Source organism: Hyla sarda, chromosome 1 (assembly GCF_029499605.1).
Source record: "Hyla sarda isolate aHylSar1 chromosome 1, aHylSar1.hap1, whole genome shotgun sequence".
NCBI classification, from domain to species: domain Eukaryota; kingdom Metazoa; phylum Chordata; class Amphibia; order Anura; family Hylidae; genus Hyla; species Hyla sarda.
Window position 1 is genome coordinate 356,819,426 of NC_079189.1, and position 26,565 is coordinate 356,845,990.

Consider the following 26,565-nt stretch of genomic DNA (forward strand, 5'->3'; position numbering starts at 1 on the left):
CACCTCTATGTAGAATAAAGGTTGGATCTCCCGGCTGTCAGGGGAGCAGAGAGCAATGCCACCCGCTCCCCCAGCTAATAACTCCCGGATCACAGCGGGTCTGAACAACATGTCAAAAGTTGTTTTTCAGGACATTAACATTTAACAGTACCACTTTAAGCCTGCTGTTAGGGTATGATGGAATATTTCTATTGTAGATATTAAAGGAGAAATGTGGCGCAACATTTTTAAGTCCCCCTGTGCAAAAAAAAAAAAAAAAAAACTGCAAAAACTAAAATAAAGAAAACAAACTAACTAACTTATCTTTCTACGCTCCCCTGTTGCGTCGATATCGGCGTCCCGGTCCTCCGGCGCTGCTCGGCTTCCTGCTTCTTAGGCTTAGGAATGTCACACTGCGGTCAGCATCTCGCCGGCCACAGCAATGTACCACCTTGGCCGGTGATATGCTCTGGCACTGTCATGTAAGGAGCCCGGACAGCAGGGAGAAGGCGGGCCCAAGCTCCTTACATGACAATGCGCTCAGCCTATCACCGGCCGAGGCTGGACATCGCTGCAACCGGCGATACACTGACTGCTGTGTGACGTTCCGAGCCTAAGAAGCAGGGAGCCAAGCAGTGCCGGGGGACCAGGATGCCGATATCGGCACAACAGGGGAACATAGGAAGGTGAGTTAAAGTTAGTTTTTTTTTGTTTTTGCAGCCTGGGCACAGGGGAACTTAAAAGTTATGCACCGCATTTCTCCTTTAAATAGGAGTCCCTTAATAGAATTGAAAAAGAAAAAAAAAGGAAAACAGAGTACTAAAAACAAAGGCAACAGGACAACATATTTTGTTAGAGTTCAGCGGTTTGCCATGAGCTTGACAGGACAGGGAGGGGAGAGTGACTCGGGTGTCAAGTGATGCAGTGGCACTTAAGCAGTTCAGATCCACCTTTTTGACATTTGAGCCAGAGAAGAAAAACCATCATTTTATAAGTTATGGCAAAACCATTAACATAATGTTTGATTGTGTTGTTCTGCCACCTTTCTGACTGTGTCTGGTCAGTGGCAACCATAATCAGAGTAAAAAGTAAATGGAGTGGGGGATAACAAAATTACTTCTGAATTCATGCCACAAAAATGTGATATAAACTCCACAGTAATTTTTAATTTTGTAATTTTTTTTACTCCTAAACAACAATGAACAATAAATACAAAATTTAAAGTAAAACAAGACCTCATAACATGATCATGGCTATAAAAAATGTAAAAAAAAAGTACTGCTGAAATATAGACCTAGAAAATAGAGTTACATTTACCTGGTCGTTCATGAAAACTTTGCAGACGGATACTGCCAAGTTTTCCAAAGAATTCTCATTCTGGCTAGGACTTATAGCAACCACCAAAATTATGCCACTTTCCAAAATAATTAATTAAAGGGGCTGTGCAGTGAAAAGTAACTTATTCCCCTATTCACAGGATAAATGTCAGATTGCAGGGGGTCCGACCACTGGGCCAATGCAAATTCCCCACCTCCCCTGGCTCTCTGAGAGGAGCACGTAACGACACGTGCTCCATTCATTTTTAAGCGCCCTTCCCCTGGATTTGACACATTTGACAGAGCGTTTTTTGCACATCTGACCACTGTCACTTTAAACATTAATAACTCTGGAATGCTTTTAGTTATCATTCGGATTCCGAGATTGTTTTTTCGTGACATATTCTACTTTAACATAGCGGTAAAATTTTATGGTAACTTGCATCATTTCTTGGTGAAAAATCCCAAAATTTGATGAAAAATTAGAAAAATTTGCATTTTTCTAACTTTGAAGCTCTCTGCTTGTAAGGAAAATGGATATTCCAAATTAAAAAAATTTTGATTCACATATACAATATGTCTACTTTATGTTTGCATCATAAAATTGACGTGTTTTTACTTTTGGAAGACACTAGAGGGCTTCAAAGTTCAGCAGCAATTTTTCACAAAATTTTCAAACTTACTATTTTTCAGGGACCAGTTCAGGTTTGAAGTGGATTTGAAGGGTCTTCATATTAGAAATACCCCACAAATGACCCCATTATAAAAACTGCACCCCCCAAAGTATTCAAAATGACATTCAGTCAGTGTTTTAACCCTTTAGGTGTTTCACAGGAATAGCAGCAAAGTGAAGGAGAAAATTCACAATCTTCATTTTTTACACTCGCATGTTCTTGTAGACCCAATTTTTTTATTTTTACAAGGGGTAAAAGGAGAAAATGTATACTTCTATTTGTAGCCCTATTTCTCTCGAGTAAGGACATACCTCATATGTCTATGTAAAGTGTTCGGCGGGCGCAGTAGAGGGCTCAGAAGTGAAGGAGCGACAAGGGGATTTTGGAGAGTATGTTTTTCTGAAATGGTTTTTGGGGGGCATGTTGCATTTAGGAAGCCCCTATGGTGCCAGAACAGCAAAAAAAAAAAACACATGCCATACCATTTTGGAAACTAGACCCCTTGAGGAACGTAACAAGGAATTAAGTGAGCCTTTATACCCATCAGGTGTTTCACGACTTTTGCATATGTAAAAAAAAATTATATATTTTTCACTAAAATGTGTGTTTCCCCCCCCAAATTTCACATTTTTGCAAGGGTTAATAGCAGAAAAGACCCCCCAAAATTTGTAACCCCATCTCTTCTGAGTATGGAGGTACCCCATAAGTTGACCTGAAGTGCACTACGGGTGAACTACAATGCTCAGAAGAGAAGGAGTCATATTTGGCTTTTTGAGAGCAAATTTTGCTCGGGGGGCATGCTGCATTTAGGAAGCCCCTATGGTGCCAGAACAGCAAAAAAAAAACACATGGCATACCATTTTGGAAAATAGACCCCTTGAGGAATGTAACAAGGAATAAAGCGAGCCTTAATACCCCACATGGGTTTCACGACTTTTGCATATGTAAAAAAAAATTATTATTTTTTCACTAAATTGTGTGTTTCCCCCCAAATTTCACATTTTTGCAAGGGTTAATAGCAGAAAAGACCCCCCAAAATTTGTAACCCCATTTCTTCTGAGTATGGAAATACCCCATGTGTGGACGTCAAGTGCTCTGCTGGCGCACTACAATGCTCAGAAGAGAAGGAGCGCCATTGAGCTTTTGGGAAAAAATTTTTTGGAATGGAAGTCAGGGGCCATGTGCGTTTACAAAGCCCCCCGTGGTGCCAGAACAGTGGAACTCCCCCCCATGTGACCCTATTTTGGAAACTACACCCCTCACAGAATTTAATAAGGGGTGCAGTGAGTATTTACACCCCACTGGCGTTTGACAGATCTTTGGAACAGTGGGCTGTGCAAATGAAAAATAAAATTTTTCATTTTCACGGACCACTGTTCCAAAAATCTGTCAGACATCTGTGGGGCGTAAATGCTCACTGTACCCCTTATTACATTCCCTGAGGGGTGTAGTTTCCAAAATGGGGTCACATGTGGGTATTTTTTTGGGGGGGTTTATGTCAGAACCGCTGTAAAATCAGCCACCCCTGTGCAAATCACCATTTAGACCTCAAATGTACATAGTGCGCTCTCACTCCTGAGCCTTGTTGTGTGCCCGCAGAGCATTTTACGCTAACATATGGGGTATTTCTATACTCAGGAGAAATTGCGTTACAAATTTTGGGGGTCTTTTTTTCCTTTTACCGCTTGTGAAAATAAAAAGTAAAGGGCAACACCAGCATGTTAGTGTAAATTTTTTTTTTTTACACTAACAAGCTGGTGTAGCCCCAACTTTTCCTTTTCATAAGGGGTAAAAGGAGAAAAAGCCCCCCAAAATTAGTAGTGCAATTTCTCCCGAGTACGGAGATACCCCATATGTGGCCCTAAACTGTTGCCTTGAAATACGACAGGGCTCCAAAGTGAGAGAGCACCATGCGCATTTGAGGACTAAATTAGGGATTGCACAGGGGTGGACATAGGGGTATTCTATGCCAGTGATTCCCAAACAGGGTGCCTCCAGCTGTTGCTAAATTCCCAGCATGCCTGGACAGTCAGTGGCTGTCCGGAAATGCTGGGAGTTGTTGTTTTGCAACAGCTGGAGGCTCCGTTTTGGAAACACTGCCATACAATACGTTTTTCATTTTTATTGGGGGGACAGTGTAAGGGGGTGTATATGTAGTGTTTTACCCTTTATTATGTGTTAGTGTAGTGTAGTGTTTTTAGGGTACATTCGCACTGGCGGGTTACGGTGAGTTTCTCGCTAGAAGTTTGAGCTGCGGCGAAAAATTTGCCGCAGCCCAAACTTGAAGCAGGAAACTTACTGTAAGCCTGCCCGTGTGAATGTACCCTGTACGTTCACATGGGGGGGGGGGGGGGGGCAAACCTCCAACTGTTTCAAAACTACAACTCCCAGCATGTACTGAAAGACCGTGCATGCTGGGAGTTGTACTTTTGCAACAGCTGGAGGCACACTGGTTGGAAAACCTTCAGTTAGGTTCTGTTACCTAACTCAGTATTTTCTAACCAGTGTGCCTCCAGCTGTTGCAAAACTACAACTCCCAGCATGTACTGATTGCCGAAGGGCATGCTGGGAGATGTAGTTATGCAATAGCTGGAGGTACGCAACTACAACTCCCAGCATGCTGAGACAGCTGATTGCTGTCAGGGCATGCTGGGATTTGCAGTTTTGCATCTGGAGGGCTACAGTTTTAGAGAACACTGCAAAGTGATCTCCAAACTGTGGTCCTCCAGCTGTTGCAAAACTACAATTCCCAGCATGCCCTGACAGCAAACAGTTGTTTGAGCATGCTAGGATTTGTAGTTTTGCAAGATCTGGAGGGCTACAGTTTAGGGACCACTATATAGTGGTCTCAAACTGTAGCCCTCCAGCTGTTGCAAAACTACATATTCCAGCATGCCCAAACAGCTGTCTGGGCATGCTGGGAGTTGTAGTTTTGCAACATCTGGAGGGCTACAGTTAGAGACCACTGTATAATGGTCTCAAACTGTACCCTCCAGATGTTGCTAGGCAACTCACCGTCTTCCGTCGGATCCAGCCGCACGTCATCGCCGCCCGCCGATCTCCGTCGCCTGCAGCCTCCGACGCCCGCCCGGATGGGTAAGTGGATCTTCGGCGCCGGTCCCCGTCGTTTCCCAGTCCTGCCCCGCCTATTGTGGGAGGGCAGGACGGGGAAAACGAAAGTAAACCCCCCCGATCTGCTATTGGTGGTCGCGTCTAGACCACCAATAGCAGGGATAGGAGGGGTGGCACCCGTACCACCTCACTCCTATCGCTTCAGGGGGATCGTGGGTGTCTTAGACACCCGCGATCCCCCTTACATTCTGGGTCACCGGGTCACTATAGACCCGTAATGACCCGGAATCGCGCAAATCGCAAGTGTGAATTCACTTGCGATTTGCCGCGATCGCCGACATGGGGGGGTCTGATGACCCCCCTGGGCATTTGCACGGGATGCCTGCTGAATGATTTCAGCAGGCATCCCGCTCCGATGCCCGGCGCACGGCGGGGACTAAAACTGCCCATGACGTAAATGTACGTCCCTGGTCCTTAAGACCCAGGGTGTCTGGACGTACCGTTACGTCATGGGTCCTGTAGGGGTTAATTTATCAAAAAAATAAATAAATCAGACGTCATGCACACAACAGTTTTTTACAAAATGGGAGGTCTTTATTACTTCTGCCCTTTAGACACACAGAATGGTACTGCCGGTGTGCTCTGGGGGATACCTTAGGGGCTCTATGTCTTCCCACACAGTGAACGCTTGTTTCATGTACCTTTTTCACCTTTACCTGCTGTGTGCGTTTATGTGGGTTATATATTATTTGTATTTTTCTCACACTGGTTCTTCCTGTGATGTACCATAGGCCTTTGTACGGGCAAACAACTACCCTTGTAAACATTGCTTTTGTTTTCCCATTTTGTCTCAATGATGGGACTGTTTTGTTTTATTTCTTTGTTTATCTACCTAGAAATTTTGAAATAAAATAGGTTTTAAAAAATAAAATAAATCAAGGGTATCTTCTGCTATACCATTTGCTAAACGAGACTTTGGGGACCATAGTTATTGTTCAAATAAGCTTGTATTTCAAATTCCGTCTCAAAGCAGGCAGGAAGAACTGCTCCTTGTTTAGGTGTCATTCTTCCTGTCTACAATACGAAACTTAGCTTCCTGCTTCAGACCTATAACACACCATAAAAGTCACTAAAATACTTTTATTGGACAACTTAAACGTTTGGATACATTGGCCCTCATTTACTATTGCAAACCCGACATGTTTTGTCGGGTTGTGCGCCAGATTCTGTCGCATTGCGCCAGAAATTCTGTCTGTGCCAGATTTTGCGCCAGAATTAAAAAAAAAAACCAACTAACTCTCCCTTTTGCTAAGAAAACCTGAAAAAGGGGCGTGGTCGCTGGAAAAGGGGCCGTGGCCTCCAAAAGGGGCGTGTTCCTGACATTTTCACAAAAACCCAACATATTTACTAAAGTGTAGACGATCTGTTGAAGTTCCTGAACGGAAAGAAACAGCTGTCATCGGTTAACGCACTAGTGTTCGGCATCCCGGTGTGGCGTGAAGCCGCTTTACCTGCATGTCCCAGCAATAAACACGAAGTTACTACAACGTGGTGAGTTGCCTGTACTTTCTTCTCAACTATATGGATTTGCATTCACCTTATCACTATCGTAGTACATGAGCACCACCACATGAAGACACGCTGCTAGCTAGAGTGCGCATATAGACTACTGAAGGGAGAATATAGAGGGAGAGCAGTGCCAGCACTTCACTTTCTGTTATGAAGCCTTGTATTTACTAAAGTTTCCACATAAAATGTGGTGGATTTGAGCTGAGGAAAACCCTACAGATCAGAGCATGTGTAAAAAAAGGAAAATGTAGGGAAAGTGGAAAATGTAGGGAAACCTTAGTAAATACCGTGGAAAATAAATTTGGGGGGAATTAAAACCCACAAAGAAACCTACACTCCACTCTTAGTAAATGAGGGCCTATATTTTTGTGGCATCTCAAAAGGTAACTACTCCAGAATCCTTCAATGTGGGAGAAATAGTCGAGATACCATCATGACCCTTTAGTCATTTCACCTTAAACATGTCTGTTTTGGCCCTCACACTGAGAACTATACATGATTATGTCCCTTTCTAATCACAATCTGTAACCTTATCGCTAGCACCCCACCTATACTCCTATCACCTGCGGATAATATTTTGGTAGTTTACCTTTATTCATTAACAAGTGGGATGCGTGTTACTGTTGATGACTTTGCTTGTTACTTTTTATACTAACTTTTTTTACGGCCCTTCAGCCACTTCTACAGTGCATTTGGAAAGATTCAGACCCTTTCACTTTCTACACATTGATTACCCCAATAGAGTGTAAACAGAATGTTAAAAATCCTTGATAATTTACTGAAAAGGGAAATCTAAACTATAGCTTTGACATAAGTTTCAGATTCTTTACTCAGAACTTAGTTGAAGCATTTGGTAGAGAACAGCCTTCAGTCTTCTTTGGTATAATGCCACAAGGTTATCACATCTAGATTTAGGGATTAACTGCCATTCTTCTCTGCAGATCCTCTCAAACTCTGTCAGGTTGGATGGGGACAGTTAGTGGAAGCCATTTGCAGGTCTCTCCAGGGATGTACAATTAGGTTCAAGTCAGGGCTCTGGCTGGGCGACTCAAGGACATTTAAAATGGTCTCTCAGCCACTCATGTGTTATCTTAGCTTATCTGTGTCTAAGGTCATTGTTTTCCTTGGAAGATTAACTTTGCTCCATTCAGCTTTCAGCTTTCCCTCAATCCTGACCAGTCTTCCTTCCCCAGTTGTTGAAAAACACCCAAACAGCATGATGCTGTCACCACCATCCTTCACTGGAGGGACAGTATTGGGCAGGAGATGAGCAGTGCCTGGTTTCCATCAGACATGACACATTGAATTGAGGTCAATAATTTAAATTTGTTAAATCAGATCAAAAAATCTTGTTTGTTTTTCAACCAAAGTGTCCTTTAGGTGCTTTATTTATTTTTTTAGTATACTCCAGATTGGAGTCTTTATGCGATTGAGCAAAGGCTTTTTCCTGGCCACTCTGCCATAAAACCTAGATTGGTGGAGTGCTGCAGTGATTGTTGACCGTCTGGAAGTTTCTCCCATCTGCACACAAGATCTTTGGAGCTCAGCCAGAGTGACCATTGGGTTTTTGATCTTCTCCCCCCATCTGTTTAGTTTGGTGGGGCATCCACAGCTAGGAAGAGCCCCAATTGTTTCAAACTTCTTTTGTTTCTTCAGAGGCCACTGTGCCCCAGGGAAATTGCAGTGCAGCACAATTTTTTTTTTACTTTTCTCCAGATCTGTGCCTCCACACAATCCTGCTCTACATGCATTTCTTTCCCCCATTATGGCTGCGAGAACTTATATACACAGAGCTGTGTCTGTCCAAATCAAGTCCAAACAACTGATTTTACCACAAGTGACTCCAATCAAGGTGTAGAAACTACTCAAAGATTATCAAAACAAATGGAGATAAAAGTGTCATAGCAAAGGGTCTAAATACTTATGTCCATGCAAAATGGAGGTCTTTCATTTTTAATATCTTTGCAAAAGTTTCTAAAATTCTATTTTCACATTTTTATTATGGTGTATTGAGTTCAGAATGATGGGTAAGGGTACGTTCCCACACGGCGTATTTTGCTGCGTATTTGCTGCGTATTTGGTGCTGCGTATTTTCCTACCCATTGACTTCAACAGAGAAAATAAAATACGCAGCAGCAAATACGCAGCAAATACGCCATGTGGGAACGTACCCTAAAAGGCAGTTTCTCATTCTCAGCTGTGAACAGTTGGGGGAAAAAACAAAATGACAGAGCAAAAAAATAGTTTTTTTGCCATTTACGGCTGAAAAAGAAACTGATTTTATGGGGTGTAAAATGGCTCTAGGGGTAAAATCTCAGTTCATTATATATTATTTGTTATTTCTTGCTGGTGTTCCTGACTATTTACAGCATTATTTTACGTTCAAAACCAAAGTTTCAGAGAGCTACATAAATGTGTACAGGGCCACAGTTTAATAATATATACAGTTGCTGGAAACTCCATTTATCACATTTTTATCCTTACCCCAACAAAATCTTGACATACACTTCTTTATTAGTTCTGGAATTTTCTTTTAATTCAGTTATTTCAGCATCAAACCAGAAACCACGTTCCTCTGGGGTTTCAATATTGTAGTTCACCATGACCACAGCACCTACTTTCAGGTCACTCCACTTCAAAGTTGTTCTTGCCCTGGGCCGCATGTTGCCGGTTTCAATTTCTACAATCCCATTTTCAGGATAACTAAAACACAAGAATTTTAGAAAATGATTAGACCTCAAAGACGAAATAATCACATTTACTTACTTGTTAACTCTTTCAGAATATCTGGTAAACATGCAGAAAACAATTTCTCTAGAAGTGCAGACAAACATGCTACTGAAGACAAAGTCATGACGCCGGATCTAGCGTTGAGATGTTGCCTGCAGCAGTACCCAGAAGACAAGTGCAGAATCGGAGAGGGGTTAATATCTGTACATCTGGGCTGAGCTCTGAATTAATAGGGATGTGGTTTAATGTCTGTATAAATGGAAAATCAGATTTGTTTAGGAAGTTTAAGTCTTTTTTTTTCTCTTGGAATCCCATTAGCAATGTATTCCATTGTATGCTGTGAAATGCACTATGAAAAATAATCTGCATACAAATAATTCAGTGTAAAACCCTAAAAGTCTCATATGGGCTTTATTAGTATACAGGCATAGTAATCATGACAGTAAATGTTTCAGTCATTTTTGGGACAGACACTACACACATTTAGTAGTCATAAGAATAAAACTTCCTGCACCCTTAGCTTACATGCGGCTGCCATGAGAAACTTTTCACTACAGAAAATAATAAAGTAGTACTTTCTGAATACCTAGTTTGTCTTTTGTGACTTTCCAAATTTCATGATGAAATCCAACACAACACTGTAGAGTCTCTTTTTTGACTATATTGCATAAAAACCTGCTGAAGCCCTTGCACAGAGCCAGGTCTGTGTTGCTGCCCGATTTAGGAGTTGTTTACTACAGCATTTTCATTTCATTGCCATGGAAACAACTCTTTGCAGGTTCTTATCACAATACTGGCGATAAAAAGAAAAAAAAACACCACTCGAAATTTACTAGTATTTATCTATCCACTGTAGCAGGCAAAAATTCACAGTAAATAACTAAACTGGGTTTGGCTGTATCTAATTATAATAGCTATTCAATGTACCAAATCTATCGGAGAGTCTCCCAACAAACGGATCATGAAAATAAATTCTGTGTAATAAAATTTTTACACAGACAAATATTTAGCAGACCATGGGGATGGAGCCTTAGAATTTAAAGTTTTAAAAAAGGTTGATATGCTGGCTTAACCCCTTAAGGACCACGGACGTATGAGTACGTCCCTGCGACCTAGGTCTTAAGGACCAGGGACGTACTCATACGTCCCAGCGAATTTCGCATCCCGACACGCGCCGGACGGGTTGCGAAACCGGACGCCTGCTGAAATCATTCAGCAGGCGTCCCAGGCAAACGCGAGGGGACCCCCACATGTCGACAATGGCCGCAAATCGCAATTGAATTCACACTTGCGATTTGCGCGATTCCGGGTCATTACAGGTCTATGGTGACCCGGAATATAAGGGGGATCGCGGGTGTCTAAGACACCCACAATCCCCCTGAAGAGATAGGAGTGAGGTGGCAGGGGTGCCACCCCTCCTATCCCTGCTATTGGTGGTCTAGACGCAACCACCAATAGCAGATCGGGGGCAGGGGGGGGTTAACTTTCATTTTCCCCGTCCTGCCCACCCACAATAGGCGGGCAGGACGGGGAAACGACAGAGGACCGGCACCGGAGTCCACTTACCGATCTGCAGAGGCTGCAGGCGACGATCGGCGTCGGAGATCGGTGATGTTGTGCAGCAAGCTCCCTGGATCCGACGGAAGCCGGTAAGTTGCCTACCAACATCTGGAGGGCTGCAGTCCGAGACCACTATATAGTGGTCTCTATACTGTAGCACTCCAGATGTTGCAAAACTACAACTCCCAGCATGCCCAGACAGCTGTTTGGGCATGCTGGGAGTTGTAGTTTTGCAACAGCTGGAGGGCTACAGTTTGAGACCACTATATGGTAGTCTCTGAACTATAGCCCTCCAGATCTTGCAAAACTACAACTCCTAGCATGCCCACACAACTGTTTGCTGTCTGGGCATGCTGAGATTTGTAGTTTTGCAGCATCTGGAGGGCCACAGTTTGCAGTGGTGTCTATACTGTAGCTCTCCAGATGTTGCAAAACTGCAAATCCCAGCATGCTGGGAGATGTAGTTGCGATCGATCCAGCTGTTGCATAACTACATCTCCCAGCATGCCCTTCGGTGATCAGTACATGCTGGGAGTTGAAGTTTTGCAACAGCTGGAGGCACACTGGTTGGAAAATATTGAGTTAAATAACAGAACCTAACTGAAGGTTTTTCAACCAGTGTGCCTCCAGCTGTTGCAATAGTACAACTCCCAGTATGCACGGTCTGTCAGTACATGCTGGGAGTTGTGGTTTTGAAACAGCTGGAGGTTTGCCCCCCCCCCCATGTGAACGTACAGGGTACATTCACAAGGGCAGGCTTACAGTAAGTTTTCTGCTTTAAGTATGGGCTGCGGCAAATTTTTCGCCGCAGCGCAAACTCCTAGCAGGGAACTCACTGTAAACCTCCGCCAGTGCGAATGTACCCTAAAAACACTACACTAACACATAATAAAGGGTAAAACACAACATATACACCCCTTACACTGTCCACCCCAATAAAAATTAAAAACGTATTGTATGGAAGTGTTTCTAAAATGGAGCCTCCAGCTGTTGCAAAACAACAACTCCCAGCATTTCTGGACAACCACTGACTGTCCAGGCATGCTGGGAGTTTAGCAACAGCTGGAGGCACCCTGTTTGGGAATCACTGGCGTAGAATACCCCTATGTCCACCCCTATGCAATCCCTAATTTAGTCCTCAAATGCGCATGGCGCTCTCTCACTTCGGAGCCCTGTCATATTTCAAGGAAACAGTTTAGGGCCACATATGGGGTCTCCGTACTCGGGAGAAATTACACTACAAATTTTGGGGGGCTTTTTCTCCTTTTACCCCTTATGAAATGGAAAAGTTGGGGTCTACACCAGCCTGTTAGTGTAAAAAAAAAAATTTTTTTACACTAACATGCTGGTGTTGCCCTTTACTTTTTATTTTCACAAGAGGTAAAAGGAAAAAAAGACCCCCAAAACCCTGAAAAGTACGGAAATACCCCATATGTGGGCGTAAAACGCTCTGTGGACGCACATCAAGGCTCAGGAGTGAGAGCACACATTTGAAGCCTAAATAGGTGATTTGCACAGGGGTGGCTAATTTTACAGCGGTTCTGACAAACGCAAAAAAATAAATACCGACATGTGACCCCATTTTGGAAACTACACCCCTCACGGAATGTAACAAGGGGTATACAAGTGAGCATTAACACCTCACAGGTGTTTGACAAAATGTGTCCGGAATTGAAGGCCACGTGTGTTTAATAAGCCCCCATAGTGCCAGAACAATGGACCCCCCAACATGTGACCCCATTTTGGAAACTACACCCCTCACGTAATGTAATAAGGGGTGCAGTGAGCATTTACGCCCCGCAGGTGTCTGACAGATTTTTGGAACAGTGGTCCGTGAAATTGAAAAATTTTATTTTTCATTTGCTCAGCCCACTGTTCCAAAGATCTGTCAAATGCCAGTGGGGTGTAAATACTCACTGCACCCCTTATTAAATTCTGGGAGGGGTGTAGTTTCCAAAATGGGGTCACATGTGGGAGGGCACTGTTCTGGCACCACGGGGGGCTTTGACGTCCACACATGGGGTATTTCCATACTCAGAAGAAATGGGGTTATAAATTTTGGGGGGTATTTTCTGCTATTAACCCTTGCAAAAATGAGTAATTTGGGGGGGAAACACATTTTAGTGAATTTTTTTTTTTTTTTACATATGCAAAAGTTGTGAAACCCCTGTGGGATATTAAGGCTCACTTTATTCCTTGTTACGTTCCTTAAGGGGTCTAGTTTCCAAAATGGTATGCCATGTGTTTTTTTTTTTGCTGTTCTCGCACCATAGGGGCTTCCTAAATGCAACATGTCCCCGACCAAAATTTGCTCTCAAAAAGCCAAATATGACTCCTTCTCTTCTGAGCATTGTAGTTCGCCCGTAGTGCACTTCAGGTCAACTTATGGGGTACCTCCATACTCAGAAGAGATGGGGTAACAAAATTGGGGGGGTATTTTCTGCTATTAACCCTTGCAAAAATGTACGTTCCTCAAGGGGTCTAGTTTCCAAAATGGTATGCCACGTGTTGTTTTTTTTGCTGTTCTGGCACCATAGGGGCTTCCTAAATGCAACATGCCCCCCAAAAAACATTTCAGAAAAACATACTCTCCAAAATCCCTTTGTCGCTCCTTCGCTTCTGAGCCCGCCGAACACTTTACATAGACATATGAGGTATGTGCTTACTCGAGAGAAATTGGGCTACAAATACAAGTATACATTTTCTCCTTTTACCCCTTGTAAAAATTCAAAAATTGGGTCTACAAGAACATGCAAGTGTAAAAAATGAAGATTGTGAACTATCTCCTTCACTTTGCTGCTATTCCTGTGAAACACCTAAAGGGTTAAAACGCTGACTGAATGTCATTTTGAATACTTTGGGGGGGTGCAGTTTTTATAATGGGGTCTTTTATGGGGTAATTCTAATATGAAGACCCTTCAAATCCACTTCAAACCTTAACTGGTCCCTGAAAAATAGTGAGTTTGAAAATTTTATGGAAAATTGCTGCTGAACTTTGAAGCCCTCTGATGTCTTCCAAAAGTAAAAACTTGTCAATTTTATGATGCAAACATAAAGTAGACATATTGTATATGTGAATAAAAAAAATTATTTGGAATATCCATTTTCCTTACAAGCAGAGCGCTTCAAAGTTTGAAAAATTCAAAATTTTCAATTTTTTCATAAAATTTTGGGATTTTTCACTAAGAAAGGATGCAAGTTACCACAAAAATTTTCCCCCATGTTAAAGTAGAATATGTCACGAAAAAACAATCTTGGAATCAGAATGATAACTAAAAGCATTCCAGAGTAATTAATGTTTAAAGTGACAGTGGTCAGATGTTCAAAAAACGCTCTGGTCCTAACGTGTAAAATGGCCTGGTCCTCAAGGGGTTAAAGGACTCCGCCTTTTTCACCCTTTTTTTGCAAATCTGAAACAGATTTGTAAATTACTTATAATTTACTTAAATTACTATTAAAAAATCTTTACCCTTCCAGTACTTATTAGCAGCTGTATGCTACAGAGGAAATTCTTTTTCTTTTTGAATTTATTTTTTGTCTTGTCCACAGTGCTCTCTGCTGACACCTGATGCCCATATCAGGAACTGTCCAGAGCAAACCTATGCTACTCTGGACAGTTTCTGACACGGACAGAGGGGTCAGCAGAGAGCACTGTGGAAAAGACAAAAAATACATTCAAAAAGAAAAGAATTTCTTCTGTAGCATACAGCTGCTAATAAATACTGGAAGGATAAAGATTTTTTTTTATAGAAGTAATTTACAAATCTGTTTAACTTTCTGGCACCAGTTCATTTAAAAAACAAACAAAAAAAAAGTTTTCCACCGGAGTAACCCTTTAAGCATTAATAACTCAGGGATGCTTTTACTTTTCATTCTGATTCAGAGAAAGTTTTTTCGTGACATATTCTACTCTATGTTAGTGGTAAACATTTGTCGATACTTGCATAATTTCTTCAAATTTGATGAAAATACTTTGAAAAGTTTGAAAATGGACATCCCAAATAAATGATATATCTATTCACATATACAATGGGGGAGATTTATCAAAGGATTTAGACTGGTTTTTCCTGTCTAAATTTGTCTCACAGAAAGTCGCAGTCTAAATATGGGCGACTTTTGCTGTAGAGGATTTTTAGAACATGATGCATTCTAGTCTATTTTAGACGGAAATGCATTGGAAAATGCATTGGTGCTGAATTTATCAAGTGCGACAAGTCGCATCTGCCCAAAATACGCTGAAATGTCAGACCATGTTGGAGCAGGTCTAAATGCAGTTTAAGCTGTAGACCCTGAAGTCTGAGCACAGAATTTATCAAGGGCTGTGAGACCTTTGATAAATTAGGAGCACAATAGACAGGAGACTACCACATACGCTGGTCTATAAGCATACCCAGAATAGACTAGATTAGTAAATGTCCCCCAATATGTCTACTTTATGTTTTATCATAAAGTTGACGTGTTTTTACTTTTGGAAGACATCAGAGGGCTTCAAAGTTCAGCAGCAATTTTCCAATTTTTCACAAAATTTTCAAAATCTGAATTTTTCAGGGACCAGTTCAGTGTGGATTTGAAGGGCCTTCATATTAAAAATACACCATGAATGACTCCATTATACAAAAAAAAAAAAAAAAAAAAAAATGCACCACTCAAAGTTTTCAAAATGACATTCAGTAAGTGTTTCACAGGAATAGCAGCAAAGTGAAGGAGAAAATTTAAAATCTTCATTTTTTACACTCGAATGTAAAACTCCATCTGTTGCAAAACTACAACTCTCAGCTTGCACTGACAGACCGTGCATGCTGGGAGTTGTAGTTTTGCAACAGCTGGAGGCACACTGGTTTGAAAACCTTCAGTTATGTTCTGTTACCTAGCTCAGTATTTTCCAACAAGTGTGCCTCCAGCTGTTGCAAAACTACAACTCCCAGTATGATCACCAAAGGGCATGCTGGGAGATGTAGTTATACAACAGCTGGAGGTACGCAACTACAACTCCCACCATGGCGAGACAGCCGTTTGCGGTTCATGCATGCTGGGAGTTGTAGTTTTGCAAGATTTAGAGGGTCACAGTTTAGAAACCACAGCACAGTGATCTCCAAACTGAGGCCCTCCAGATGTTGCAAAACTACAAATCCCAGCATGCCCAAACATCAATCTGCTGTGTAGGCATGCTGGGAGTTGTAGTTTTGCAAGATCTAGAGGGCCACAGTTTAGAGACCATTGCACAGTGATCTCCAAATTGTAGCCCTCCGGCTGTTGCAAAACTACAAATCCCAGCATGCCCAAACCGCAAACAGCTGTCTGGGCATGCTGGGAGTTGTAGTTTTGCAACAACTCGAGGGCTACAGTTTAGAGGCCACCTCACTCTTATCCCTTCTGGGGGATCGTGGATATCTCTGACAACCCTGACCACCCTTATTTTCTGGGTCACCGGAGACTCATGTGACTCGGAATCGCTGTATATTGCCGGTCTGAATTGACCAGCGATCACAGACCGGAGACCGGAGAAACGCAGGGCGTACCTGGACGCCCTTAGTCCTTAAGGACTCGGGAACGGGAGCATATGGGTACGCCCTGCATCCTTAAGTCGTTAATAAATTAGTAGACGGTGCAACATAAAAATGTAATTCATTTATATTAAGCACCATAGAAGGTGAATAAAACACAAAAGGGAACAATATTTGTTTAGTTTGTGCCCAAAAGGACACTTGCCCCACAAAAACAAAATGTAGGAACTCCAAATGGAAAAAAAAATGTACATACTGTCATACCAAACTAGATGTCTTTCATCCCCACAAGACTTACTCGTCATATTTTATATAATAAGTTACATCTTCATCATCTACGTAGTCAGAGTAAGAAGTGGAAGGGGTGGTATCTGAAACGCCAGACTTCTCTCTGTAATGTTCTGGACCTAGACTTCCGTTAGTCCCTTTACAAGAGAGACCACCCTTAACATGAGCTTTGCCATTTTTATGTCCTTTAGTGGCTCTTGTAACATTTTCAACATGTGCTTCAAACCATGATCCAATGGTTACATCACGGACATCAACCAGTTCATTGATCTAGAATTAAAACAAAAAATAAATTAAACTATAGATGTAATTGGAAATCTTACAATGCAAATGTTGCTATGTAAATTTTTCAATCTCAATGACTGTATGAATAAAGGGCTGAACAACTATCCCTACAGACACTGTTTTATGGCATCTCTGGTTCATATATATATAATAAAAATTGTACTTTTATTTCCGCAGCTGTAGTCCCACTGACATTCAATAGAGCTAACCCTTAGCGGTCAACCCACAATGTTTCACAGGATGTGAATAGGGTTCCATCAAACCCACTAAAATACATGAGGAAAATACACAAAAGTCTGGCTAAAATACAACTTTTGCTTTGAAATGCACACAAATATCCACTTAAAAGAAACTTGTGAACATACCAATAGTGATAGAGAAAAATGATGTTATTGTAGTAATGATCCTTGGTGGGTCTTTATACCACTATTAGCATATCGCTAAGAAACATAGATAAATATGTTCCTGGATTTTATCACCTTAATCAATACTAAAAAGCTTTGTCATTTAATAGCTTTGTCAAGGGTTTAATAACATAATGTACATAGCATCCTAGTCGATGACATTTGGATCAGCTAGTTAGCAGTAAGTGGTGTCAGTAACAATATGTTGCACTAGTAGTGGATTTGTATGCCTGCAGTGCAGTCAGAATCTATAACACTGCTGTACCTAAAAACAAGCAAAAAATGCCCATAATCATGTTTAATGAGGACAAGTGCAGCATACCCAGAACTATGTCTAAGGGTTATATAACCCAACCCAACCTGTCATTTGAATAACCAATCAGTAAGTCTCTTGCTCAGATATTATTATTAGAAATAAAAGCTGAGGTATGAGGGATTGCAATGGGCACATTATGCATTATGCAAGAGAAGCAGACTTGTTTGGTTACTGTGTTGTACTTATCAATTTATTTCAGTCTGATCAGCTGATAGAAGCCCTAACAAGTTCTCTAATGAGCGCTAAGAAGCCTGGTCACAAAGTGGCTGTACGTTGGTCATAAAATGTGTGCCTGGCCTAAGCTCTTCTTTATTAAAACAAAAAAAAAAAAATGTATTCCCTCGGAAATAATTCTGGTGCATATTTTCCTAAAACGCTATATTGTGCAGTTCCTTTGTTATTTCTGATGAAACTATATGGTGAATGAACATTATAATTTTTCTTGTTAATACAGTATGATGGACATTTATCGACGGGTTTAGTCAGGTTTTCATTACTATAATTGTCGAAAAAATTGTCGCAACTGCGACTATGTGTGTTTTCGTGCGACAATTTGCATGAAGAACAAGAAAAGCAAGAAAATTCAAACTTGCTTACGTAGTAAATTTTTCAAAATGGATCTGCTTTAGTCGGGTATTTATCAACTTCGACAGTCGCAACTGCGCAAAAAAAGTCGCAACAAGGTTAAAAATTGACTAAATTTACTCCAGCTCAAACATGGAGCAGAAAAAGCTACTACCAAAGTAAAAAAGGAAAAATTGCTTATGTGAAAGAAAATTATCAACAGGCTGAAACCAGTTGATAAATAAGTCACACACAAGCAAAAAAAAAGTAAGGAAAAAATTACTAAAAAAAATAAAAGAATACATAAGCAAACATTGATAAATGTCCCTCTATGTCCCTACACAACCTGACACTGGTAGCAAAGACTGGACAGAATGGTCCAGATTTATCAATTACCTTATTTATAATACTGAATTCTAAGAAGGTACCAAACTGGTGAAAGATGGAATATCTGAAGAGAAGTCAGATCAAGTCAATGACAAATAAAATATTCACTTATTTTTACCAATGCTCTAAGGCCATATTAAAGAGAAGAGGCAACACTTATATATAGTGAAAGTTGTTTATAAAAATAAAATAAAAACTGTAGTGGTAATGGACTGCTATAAATGCCTCATAAAAAAGTACTTAAAAGGCCCTTCATGTTAAAATTATGCAGAAGTTCCATCTCAAAATGCCAAAAATCTTTTTTGCGTCTACTGTGGTGTTACATCTCCTACTTGACCATCAGGGCCTAGTGTCAACGGTGCCTTACTTTGTCTTTTCTAGTTGAAAGGGGCTATTGTGACATTTTTTTTTGAGAATATTTTTATATCCTAATTAATGGCTGTAAGATCTTTGGAGTAACAAAGCTTTTCCTGATTTGGGTAATTTAATGCGGGCACATTTGGATTCTATCTTTAAAATAAGAACTGCAGCTACCTCCACTTGGAGAATTTCATAAAATACAGCCTAAGTACTTTGGCATTGTGAAGCATCTGGATGGTTGATCATACCTCTTCCTCTTATGTTCTGCATACACAAAACAGGAGCTCTACTCTAAACCTGCAGAGATATAATTAAAGAAGTCTCAACATTCATCCTAAAGGAGGGCTTTTATTTTCATGGGGTTGTAGTGAATTTTTACCTACAGATTCTGAAGTGTTGGTATATGGGAAAGGTTAGATTAGCTAACATACTGCACTTATTTTCAAAGCTGAAGAAATATGTTTCATATTGTGTCCAAGCCAGTCTATCTACCAATATATCTAAGTCATTTTTTGCTGTAACCCATCTATTTTCATTATCTGAATATGGGTATTCCAGAAGGGATTTGTACATCTCTTAGTCGTTGTGTTCCCTTTTTAATAAATGCGCATAGTCTTTAATTCTGTCACAGAGTAACAACTTTTAGCTGTTGTCCAGTAGACAGTGGGGTTGTCTCTTTGTGGGCTACTATCAGGGAACTACAGCACGGAATCCTATTGAAAAGAAACAAAAGCATTTTTTAGCATGAATAAAGACACTGAATTTGGGTCAAGTTCAAATCACCATCCCTGCAAAAGGTCCCAGAAAGCCTTATATTTACACAATGTTTGAAACCCAAAAAAAATCCTTTTCTCCATATTCATATCCATATACTAGTCTACGAGACCTAAAAAAGTTTGAAATGTTGCAAAATTAAAAATAGTACCAAAAGTGCTTGCATTACACAGGGTATTAAATGAGGCATTCCAGGATTTTTTTTTCTTTTTGAGAATGCTGTAACGTTAGTGTAGGTCATAATATAGTGCCTGTACCAGTTTTTGAGGGTGGTCTCGTAATTCTTCTGTGATTTTTGCCTCAATGTTTACTTTTTACAGCAAACAAAATGAGTGTTGTCTCATGTTTTCCCAGGTTGCAGTGCGGCCCGAGACATTACATCACTAGTCAGGTGTTCAAAGAAGCCTGTCTGCTTCAATAGGTAGTGCGACCGCTGGGTGGGAAGGAGATTTTTCTGCAGTGAATTGTAGTTTTGCAACAGATGGAGGCACCCTGGTTAAAAAAAAACACTGGTCTATTGCATGGAAGGGAGCACAGGTGTGTTTCTATAGGTGAGTTGGCTGATGTATGAAAGGGAGAAAAATTACCTCACACTTACAATGAAGGAATTATAGGACTTTTAGTTGGAGGGAGGGAACTCCAACAGGAAATGGCCATTTCACAAAAAGATAGCCACAGTGTTATGGTAATATCACAACATAGCCATTTAGCCCTAAGACAAGCATGGATGCTACCTAAACATGTCCATTACTGTCTGGCAGGTAAGTACTAAAATCACCTAACAGTGGGAAAAAAAAAAAGAACAAAGCAAAAAACAGCATGAAGGTGTTTATCAGGCAAAAAATAAATTATAAGACATTGAAGGCCTATGTACAGCTAGGCCACACATTTTCTGAGAAAACATAAATCATCAAATCTGAGTATGTATTTCGTTTTTTACTTTAATGTAGTGTTTTTATTTATTAACAGTTATATTAAAACTGTCTAAGACAAAAAAACTGACTTATTTGCCAAGTGCAACCCATTAAAGCTCAGCTATCATTTCTCAGGCTGGATTCACACCACGTTTTTGCAATACAGTTCCCGTATATGTTTTCAATTTGAAAACTGTATGGAACTGTACTGAAAACTGTATGCATTGACTCTACATTGAAAACCGTATGCCAAAAGATGCATCCGGTTGTGTCCATTTTGCATCCCCTACGGTTTTGACAGTTTTTGTCCCCGTACCCAAAACCGCAGCCTACCACTGTTTTTGGTCCGGGTGAAAAACGGTATTGAAACGTATACATTTTTTTAAAAAATCCTTAACGAAGAGGGCTGTAAATGTATGGCGCTGCTAAGTGTCCCTTCGTGCACAGCGCCGTACATTTACGGCGCTGCGTTTCTTGATCACCGGGTCTCTGGACGCGGTGATCGGAACGAGATGACTGCTGATATCTATCAGCAGCCATCCCGGCATATCACCCAGGGGTGTCCTGATCAGCGAATCACGGCTTTTCCGAGCTGATCGGGTCTCTGGTGACCCGATAGCCTGGAAAATAGGGATGATCGGATCATCCTTAAGGATAGGAGTGCCAACTCCTCCTATCCCCTGCGATTGGCAGATCGGCGAATCGCAGGGCAGGGGCGGGGGGTGGTCAAAGTTTAGATCCCCACTTTGCCCGCTCTGGAAGTCCGGGCAGAGCGGGGCAAAGATGGTGGTGGCGGTAACGGGCGGTATACAACAGAGGACTGGCGGCAGACAGCGGGGGACCAGCGGCAGGGAGGACCGGTGGCAGCAGAATGCAGCAGTGAAAATCTGGTAAGTGATCTTCACTGCTGCATTGTAGTTTCACAACTACAACTCCGAGCATGCCCAGATAGCCAAAGGCTGTCTGGGCATGGTGGGAGTTGTAGTTTTGCAACATCTGGAGGGCTACAGTTTGGGGGCCACTGTATAGTAGTCTCCAAACTGTGCACTTCCAGATGTTGCAAAACTACAACTCCCAGCATGCCAAGACTGTCTAGGCATGCTGAGCATTGTAGTTCGGCAACAACTGAAGGGCCAGATGTTGCAAAACTACAACTCCCATCATGCCCTTTGGCTCTCCGGGCATGCTGGGAGTTGGTTTTGCTACAACTGGAGGCACACTGGTTGGGAAACACTGTCTGTTTCCTAGCTCAGTGTTTCCCAACCTGTGTGCCTCCAGCTGTTGCAAAACTACAACTCCCAGCATGGATTGACAGACCACGCATGCTGGGAGTTGTAGTTTTGCAACAGCTGGAGGTACACTGGTGCGGAAACACTGCTGTAGTCTGTCACTGGTTGGGTAACTTAGTGTTTCCCAACCAGTGTGCCTCCAGTTGTTGCATAACTACAACTCCCAGCATGCACCGTCTGTCAGTGCATGCCGGGAGTTGTAGTTTTGCAACAGCTGGAGGTTTGCCCCCCATGTGAATGTACAGGGTACATTCACACGGGCGGGTTTACAGCAAATTTTCCGCCGCAGCTCAAACTCCCAGTGGGAAACTCGCTTTGAACCCCCACCCATGTGAATGTACCCTAAAAACACTACCCTACACAAAATAAAGGGTAAAACACTACATATACACCCCCCTACACTGCCCCCCCATCCCCCGATAAACATTAAAAACGTCTCATACGGCAGTGTTTCCAAAACGGAGGATCCAGCTGTTGAAAAATAACTCCCAGTATTGCCGGACCACCATTGACTGTTCAGGCATGCTGGGAATTTTGCAACAGCTGGAGGCACCCTGTTTGGGGAACACTGCCGTGTCCGTCCCTATGCAAATCCCTAATTTATGCCTCAAATGCACACGGCGCTCTCTTATTTCGGAGCCCATTTGTATTTCAAGGCAACAGTTTAGGGCCACATATGGGGTATTTCCATACTCAGGAGAAATTGGGGATGGGGGAGGCAACGGGGCAGCGGCGCCGGCAATGGGTGCCGCTGCCCCTTCTCTCCCCCTGGCTATCGGCACCGCTGCCCCATTGCCGGTGCCGCTTCTCTCCCCCTGGCTATCGGTGCCGGGAATGGGGCAGCGGCACGGATAGCCAGGGGGAGAGAAGGGGCAGCGGCGCCGATAGCAGGGGGAGAGAAGCGGTGGCAGCAGGGTTCTAAACCCCAGGAAAGGCAGGGGGAGAGAAGTGAGTAGCAACAGCCTCTCTCCCCCTGCCTTTCCTGGGGTCAGAAACAGTGTATCGAGGTATACACATGCACACACACACACCCTCATTTTACCAAGGATATTTGGGTAAAAAACTTTTTTTACCCAAATATCCTTGGTAAAATGAGGGTGCCTGTTATAGGCCGGTGCGTGGTATACCCCGATAAATACGGTAATTTTTTATTTGCACAGCCCACTGTTCAAAGAATCTGTCAAACACCAGTGGGGTGTAAATGCTAACTGCACCCCTAATTAAATTCTGTGAGGGGCGTAGTTTCCAAAATGGGGTCACATGGGGGGGTTGTCCACTGTTCTTGTAGCACAAGGGCTTTGTAAACGCACAAGGCCCCCGACTTCTATTCCAACCAAATTCTCTTTCCAAAAACCCAATGGCGCTCCTTCTCTTCTGAGCATTGTAGTTTGCCCGCACAGCACTTTACATCCACATATTGGGTATTTCCATACTCAGAAGAAATTGTGTTACAAGTTTTGGGGGGCTTTTTCTCCTATTACCCCTTGTAAAAATGAAAAATTTGGGATAACAAGCATCTTTGTGAAAAAAAAATTTTTCATTCTCACGTACAACTTTAGCGAAAATTCGTCAATCACGTGTGGGGTGTTAAGGCTCACTATACACCTTGTTACGTTCCTTGAGGGGTATAGTTTCCAAAATAGTGTGCCATGTGTTTTTTTTTTTTTTTTTTTTTGCTGTTATGGCACAATGGGGGCTTCCTAAATGAGACATGTCCCCCAACAACCATTTCAGCAAAATTTGCTCTCCAAAATCCCATTGTCGCTCCTTCCCTTCTGAGCCCTCTAGTGCACCTACAGAGCACTTTACATCCACATGTGAAGTATTTCCTTACTCAAGAGAAATGGGGTTACAAAATTTGGGGGACATTTTTTCCTGTTACCCCTTGAAAATGAAAAAAAATGGGTTTACAAGAACATGTTAGTGTAAAAAATAAAAGATTTTGAATTTTCTCCTTCACTTTGCTGCTATTCCTGTGAAACACCTAAAGGGTTAAACTTTATGAATGTCATTTTGAATACTTTAAGGGGGTGCAGTTTTCATAATGGGGTCCATTATAGGGTATTTCTAACATAAAGACCCTCAAATTCACTTCGAAACTGAACTGGTCCCTGAAAAATTCAGATTTTGAAATTTGCCAAGAGAAAGCGTATTTAGTGTCTAGTCTTATCTTGCCATGTATCTGAACCCCTGCTATGTATACTGACCTTGCTCCTTTGCCACCTGCCTCCTGCTTCGTTGCCTGACCTTGCTGCATTGCCGCCTGTCCTGACCTCCTGCCTGTCCTCACTATGAGTCTCATCCTACCTGTGCTACGTTATACCTCGGCTGCCTGTGGGGACGAGTTGTATCAGGGGTAGCGACCTGGGTGCCGCCTGCCACAGCAAGTCCAACCCGCTTTGCGGCGGACTCTGGGGAAAACCAGCTGCACCTTAGACTCCGCTCCCTGGTACGGCCCAAGCCATCTTTCTCAACAGGTCAGTGGATCCACCTACCACAGCCGTTACAGTTTTAATACAGTTTAGCCAGGTTTTGAGCAATAATTTTATTTTTTTTATCTAAAACCTGTTATGGGAACTGCATAGCAAAAACATGGTGTAAACCAGGTCTCAGTAGAACTGTCATTGGTTGTTATGTAAATAACGATAGGTAGCTCCTTAATTTTTATGCAGGGTTTGCAATGGCGCTGGAGGGACAATTAAAAGAATGAAGACTTTTATTACAGTGTAACATGTTTCCTAGCCGATCAGAATACTTCATCAGAACTTATAGTATCCCAGTAAGCCCTCACATTTTTGTAAATATTTTAAGCTATCTTTTCATGTGACAAAACTGAAGAAATGACACAATGTAAAGTAGTGAGTGCACAGCCTGTATAACAGTGTTTAATGTTGCTGTCCCCTCAAAATAACTTAACACACAGCCCCAATAACTAAACCTTGTAAAAAATAAAAAATAAAGTACACCCCTAAGGGGAAATGTCCAAATTGGGTCCAATTAGCTACTTTTTCCTTTCTGGCGTCATGTGATTTGTTAGAGTGACACGGTCTCAAGTGTAAATTGGGAGCAGTTGTCTTAAATTTGGTGTTCTCGCTCTCTCACTCTCTAATACTGGTCCCTGGAAATACAACATGGCACCTCACAGCAAGAACACTCTGAGGATCTGAAAAAAAATAGCTCTACATGAAAATGACCTAGGCTATAAGAAGACTGCAAAGACCATGAAACTGAGCTACAGCATGGTGGGCAGTTTCACGGGACAGGTTCCACTCAGAACAAGCCTTGCCATGGTCAACCAAAGAAGTTGACTGCATGTGCTCAGCGTCATATCTAGAGGTTGTCTTTGGGAAATGCATGTTTGAGTGCAGCCAGCATTGCTGTAGATGTAGAAGGGGTGAAAGATCAGCCTGTCAGTGCTCAGACCATATTCTGCATGGCTGTTGTCCAAGATGGACATACAAAGCCTTCAAAAGAATGCAAGCTAAAGCCCACAAACAGTTGGCTGAATAAAGGCAGATTAATGGATTACTGGAACCATGTCCTGTGGTCTGATGAGACCAAGATAAACATACTTGGTTCAGATGTGTTAAAGGGGTACTCTGGTGGAAAACTTTTTTTTTTTAATCAACTAGTGCCAGAAAGTTATGACTGATGACACCTGTCTCGGGAACCGCCCAGTTTCGAAGCAAATTCCCATAGCAATCCTCTTCTAAACTGGACGGTTCCCGAGACACGTGTCATCAGAGAACACTTAGACAGAAAAGAACAACCTTAACTTCAGAAGCTCATAAGTACTGAAAGGATTAAGATTTTTTAATATAAGTAATTTACAAATCTGTTTAACTTTCTGGAGCCAGTTGATATATATATTAAAAACGTTTTTTCCTGGATAACCCCTTTAATGCAAAGTTAATTGATCAGTGAACTGGTAAATTTTTGCTTCACATCCTATCTATACGCTATAAAATTACTATAGCATTTATGATGATCCTAACTGTATTCAGCATCTCTCGTCTGCAGCAGTAGTAGTAGAAAAATAGAACAATGGGCTGCTACAATACTTTAAATAAAATGCAGACAGCATATGTGACATCAGATTTTTGGATTGTGGGGAATGCCTGCAGACATTTTTTTCTTTCTCTCTTTTAGCTGACATTTACTTTTAAGACAGTGCTTGTAAAATCTGCAAGAGAAACCAAGCTCTGGGATCACTCTGGAACATTTGCATTCAACAAAGCATGCACATTTCTGTACTCTGTTACACAGACTGAAGACTTAGGGAGAATTAATGGTTCCATAGAATATTTGGGAAAAAATGCCCGGCTATTTTTAATAGGTCCACAACAAAGAACCATAGACAAGATTGTAAATGCCAAGTGAAGGTAGTAAACACGCAATATAACAGGCAAACATAAATATACTTCTTACCGGGTGAAAATTAGTGCAGCTGATCAAAAGATATTCATCTTGTTGCTACTATGATTTTTACTTATTACATCCAATAGAGGCACTATCTATCTGTATATTCAGGTTAGTGTGAAAGACCCTCCTAGCCTATTTGAAAATACTTATGTTATGGT

General features: G+C 41.8%; 1 protein-coding gene across 2 annotated transcripts in view; it reads right to left on the minus strand.

The window, feature by feature from the left end:
* Positions 1 to 26,565, minus strand: part of UHRF2 (ubiquitin like with PHD and ring finger domains 2) — a 174,599-nt gene that overhangs the window by 54,850 nt on the left and 93,184 nt on the right. For both annotated transcript variants that reach the window (XM_056521915.1, XM_056521905.1), the window contains 2 exons: positions 16,703 to 16,962; positions 9,095 to 9,313 (listed from right to left, as the gene is read on the minus strand). In XM_056521915.1, the coding sequence (XP_056377890.1) occupies positions 9,095 to 9,313; positions 16,703 to 16,962 (479 nt within the window). The remainder of the gene's footprint in view (positions 1 to 9,094; positions 9,314 to 16,702; positions 16,963 to 26,565) is intronic.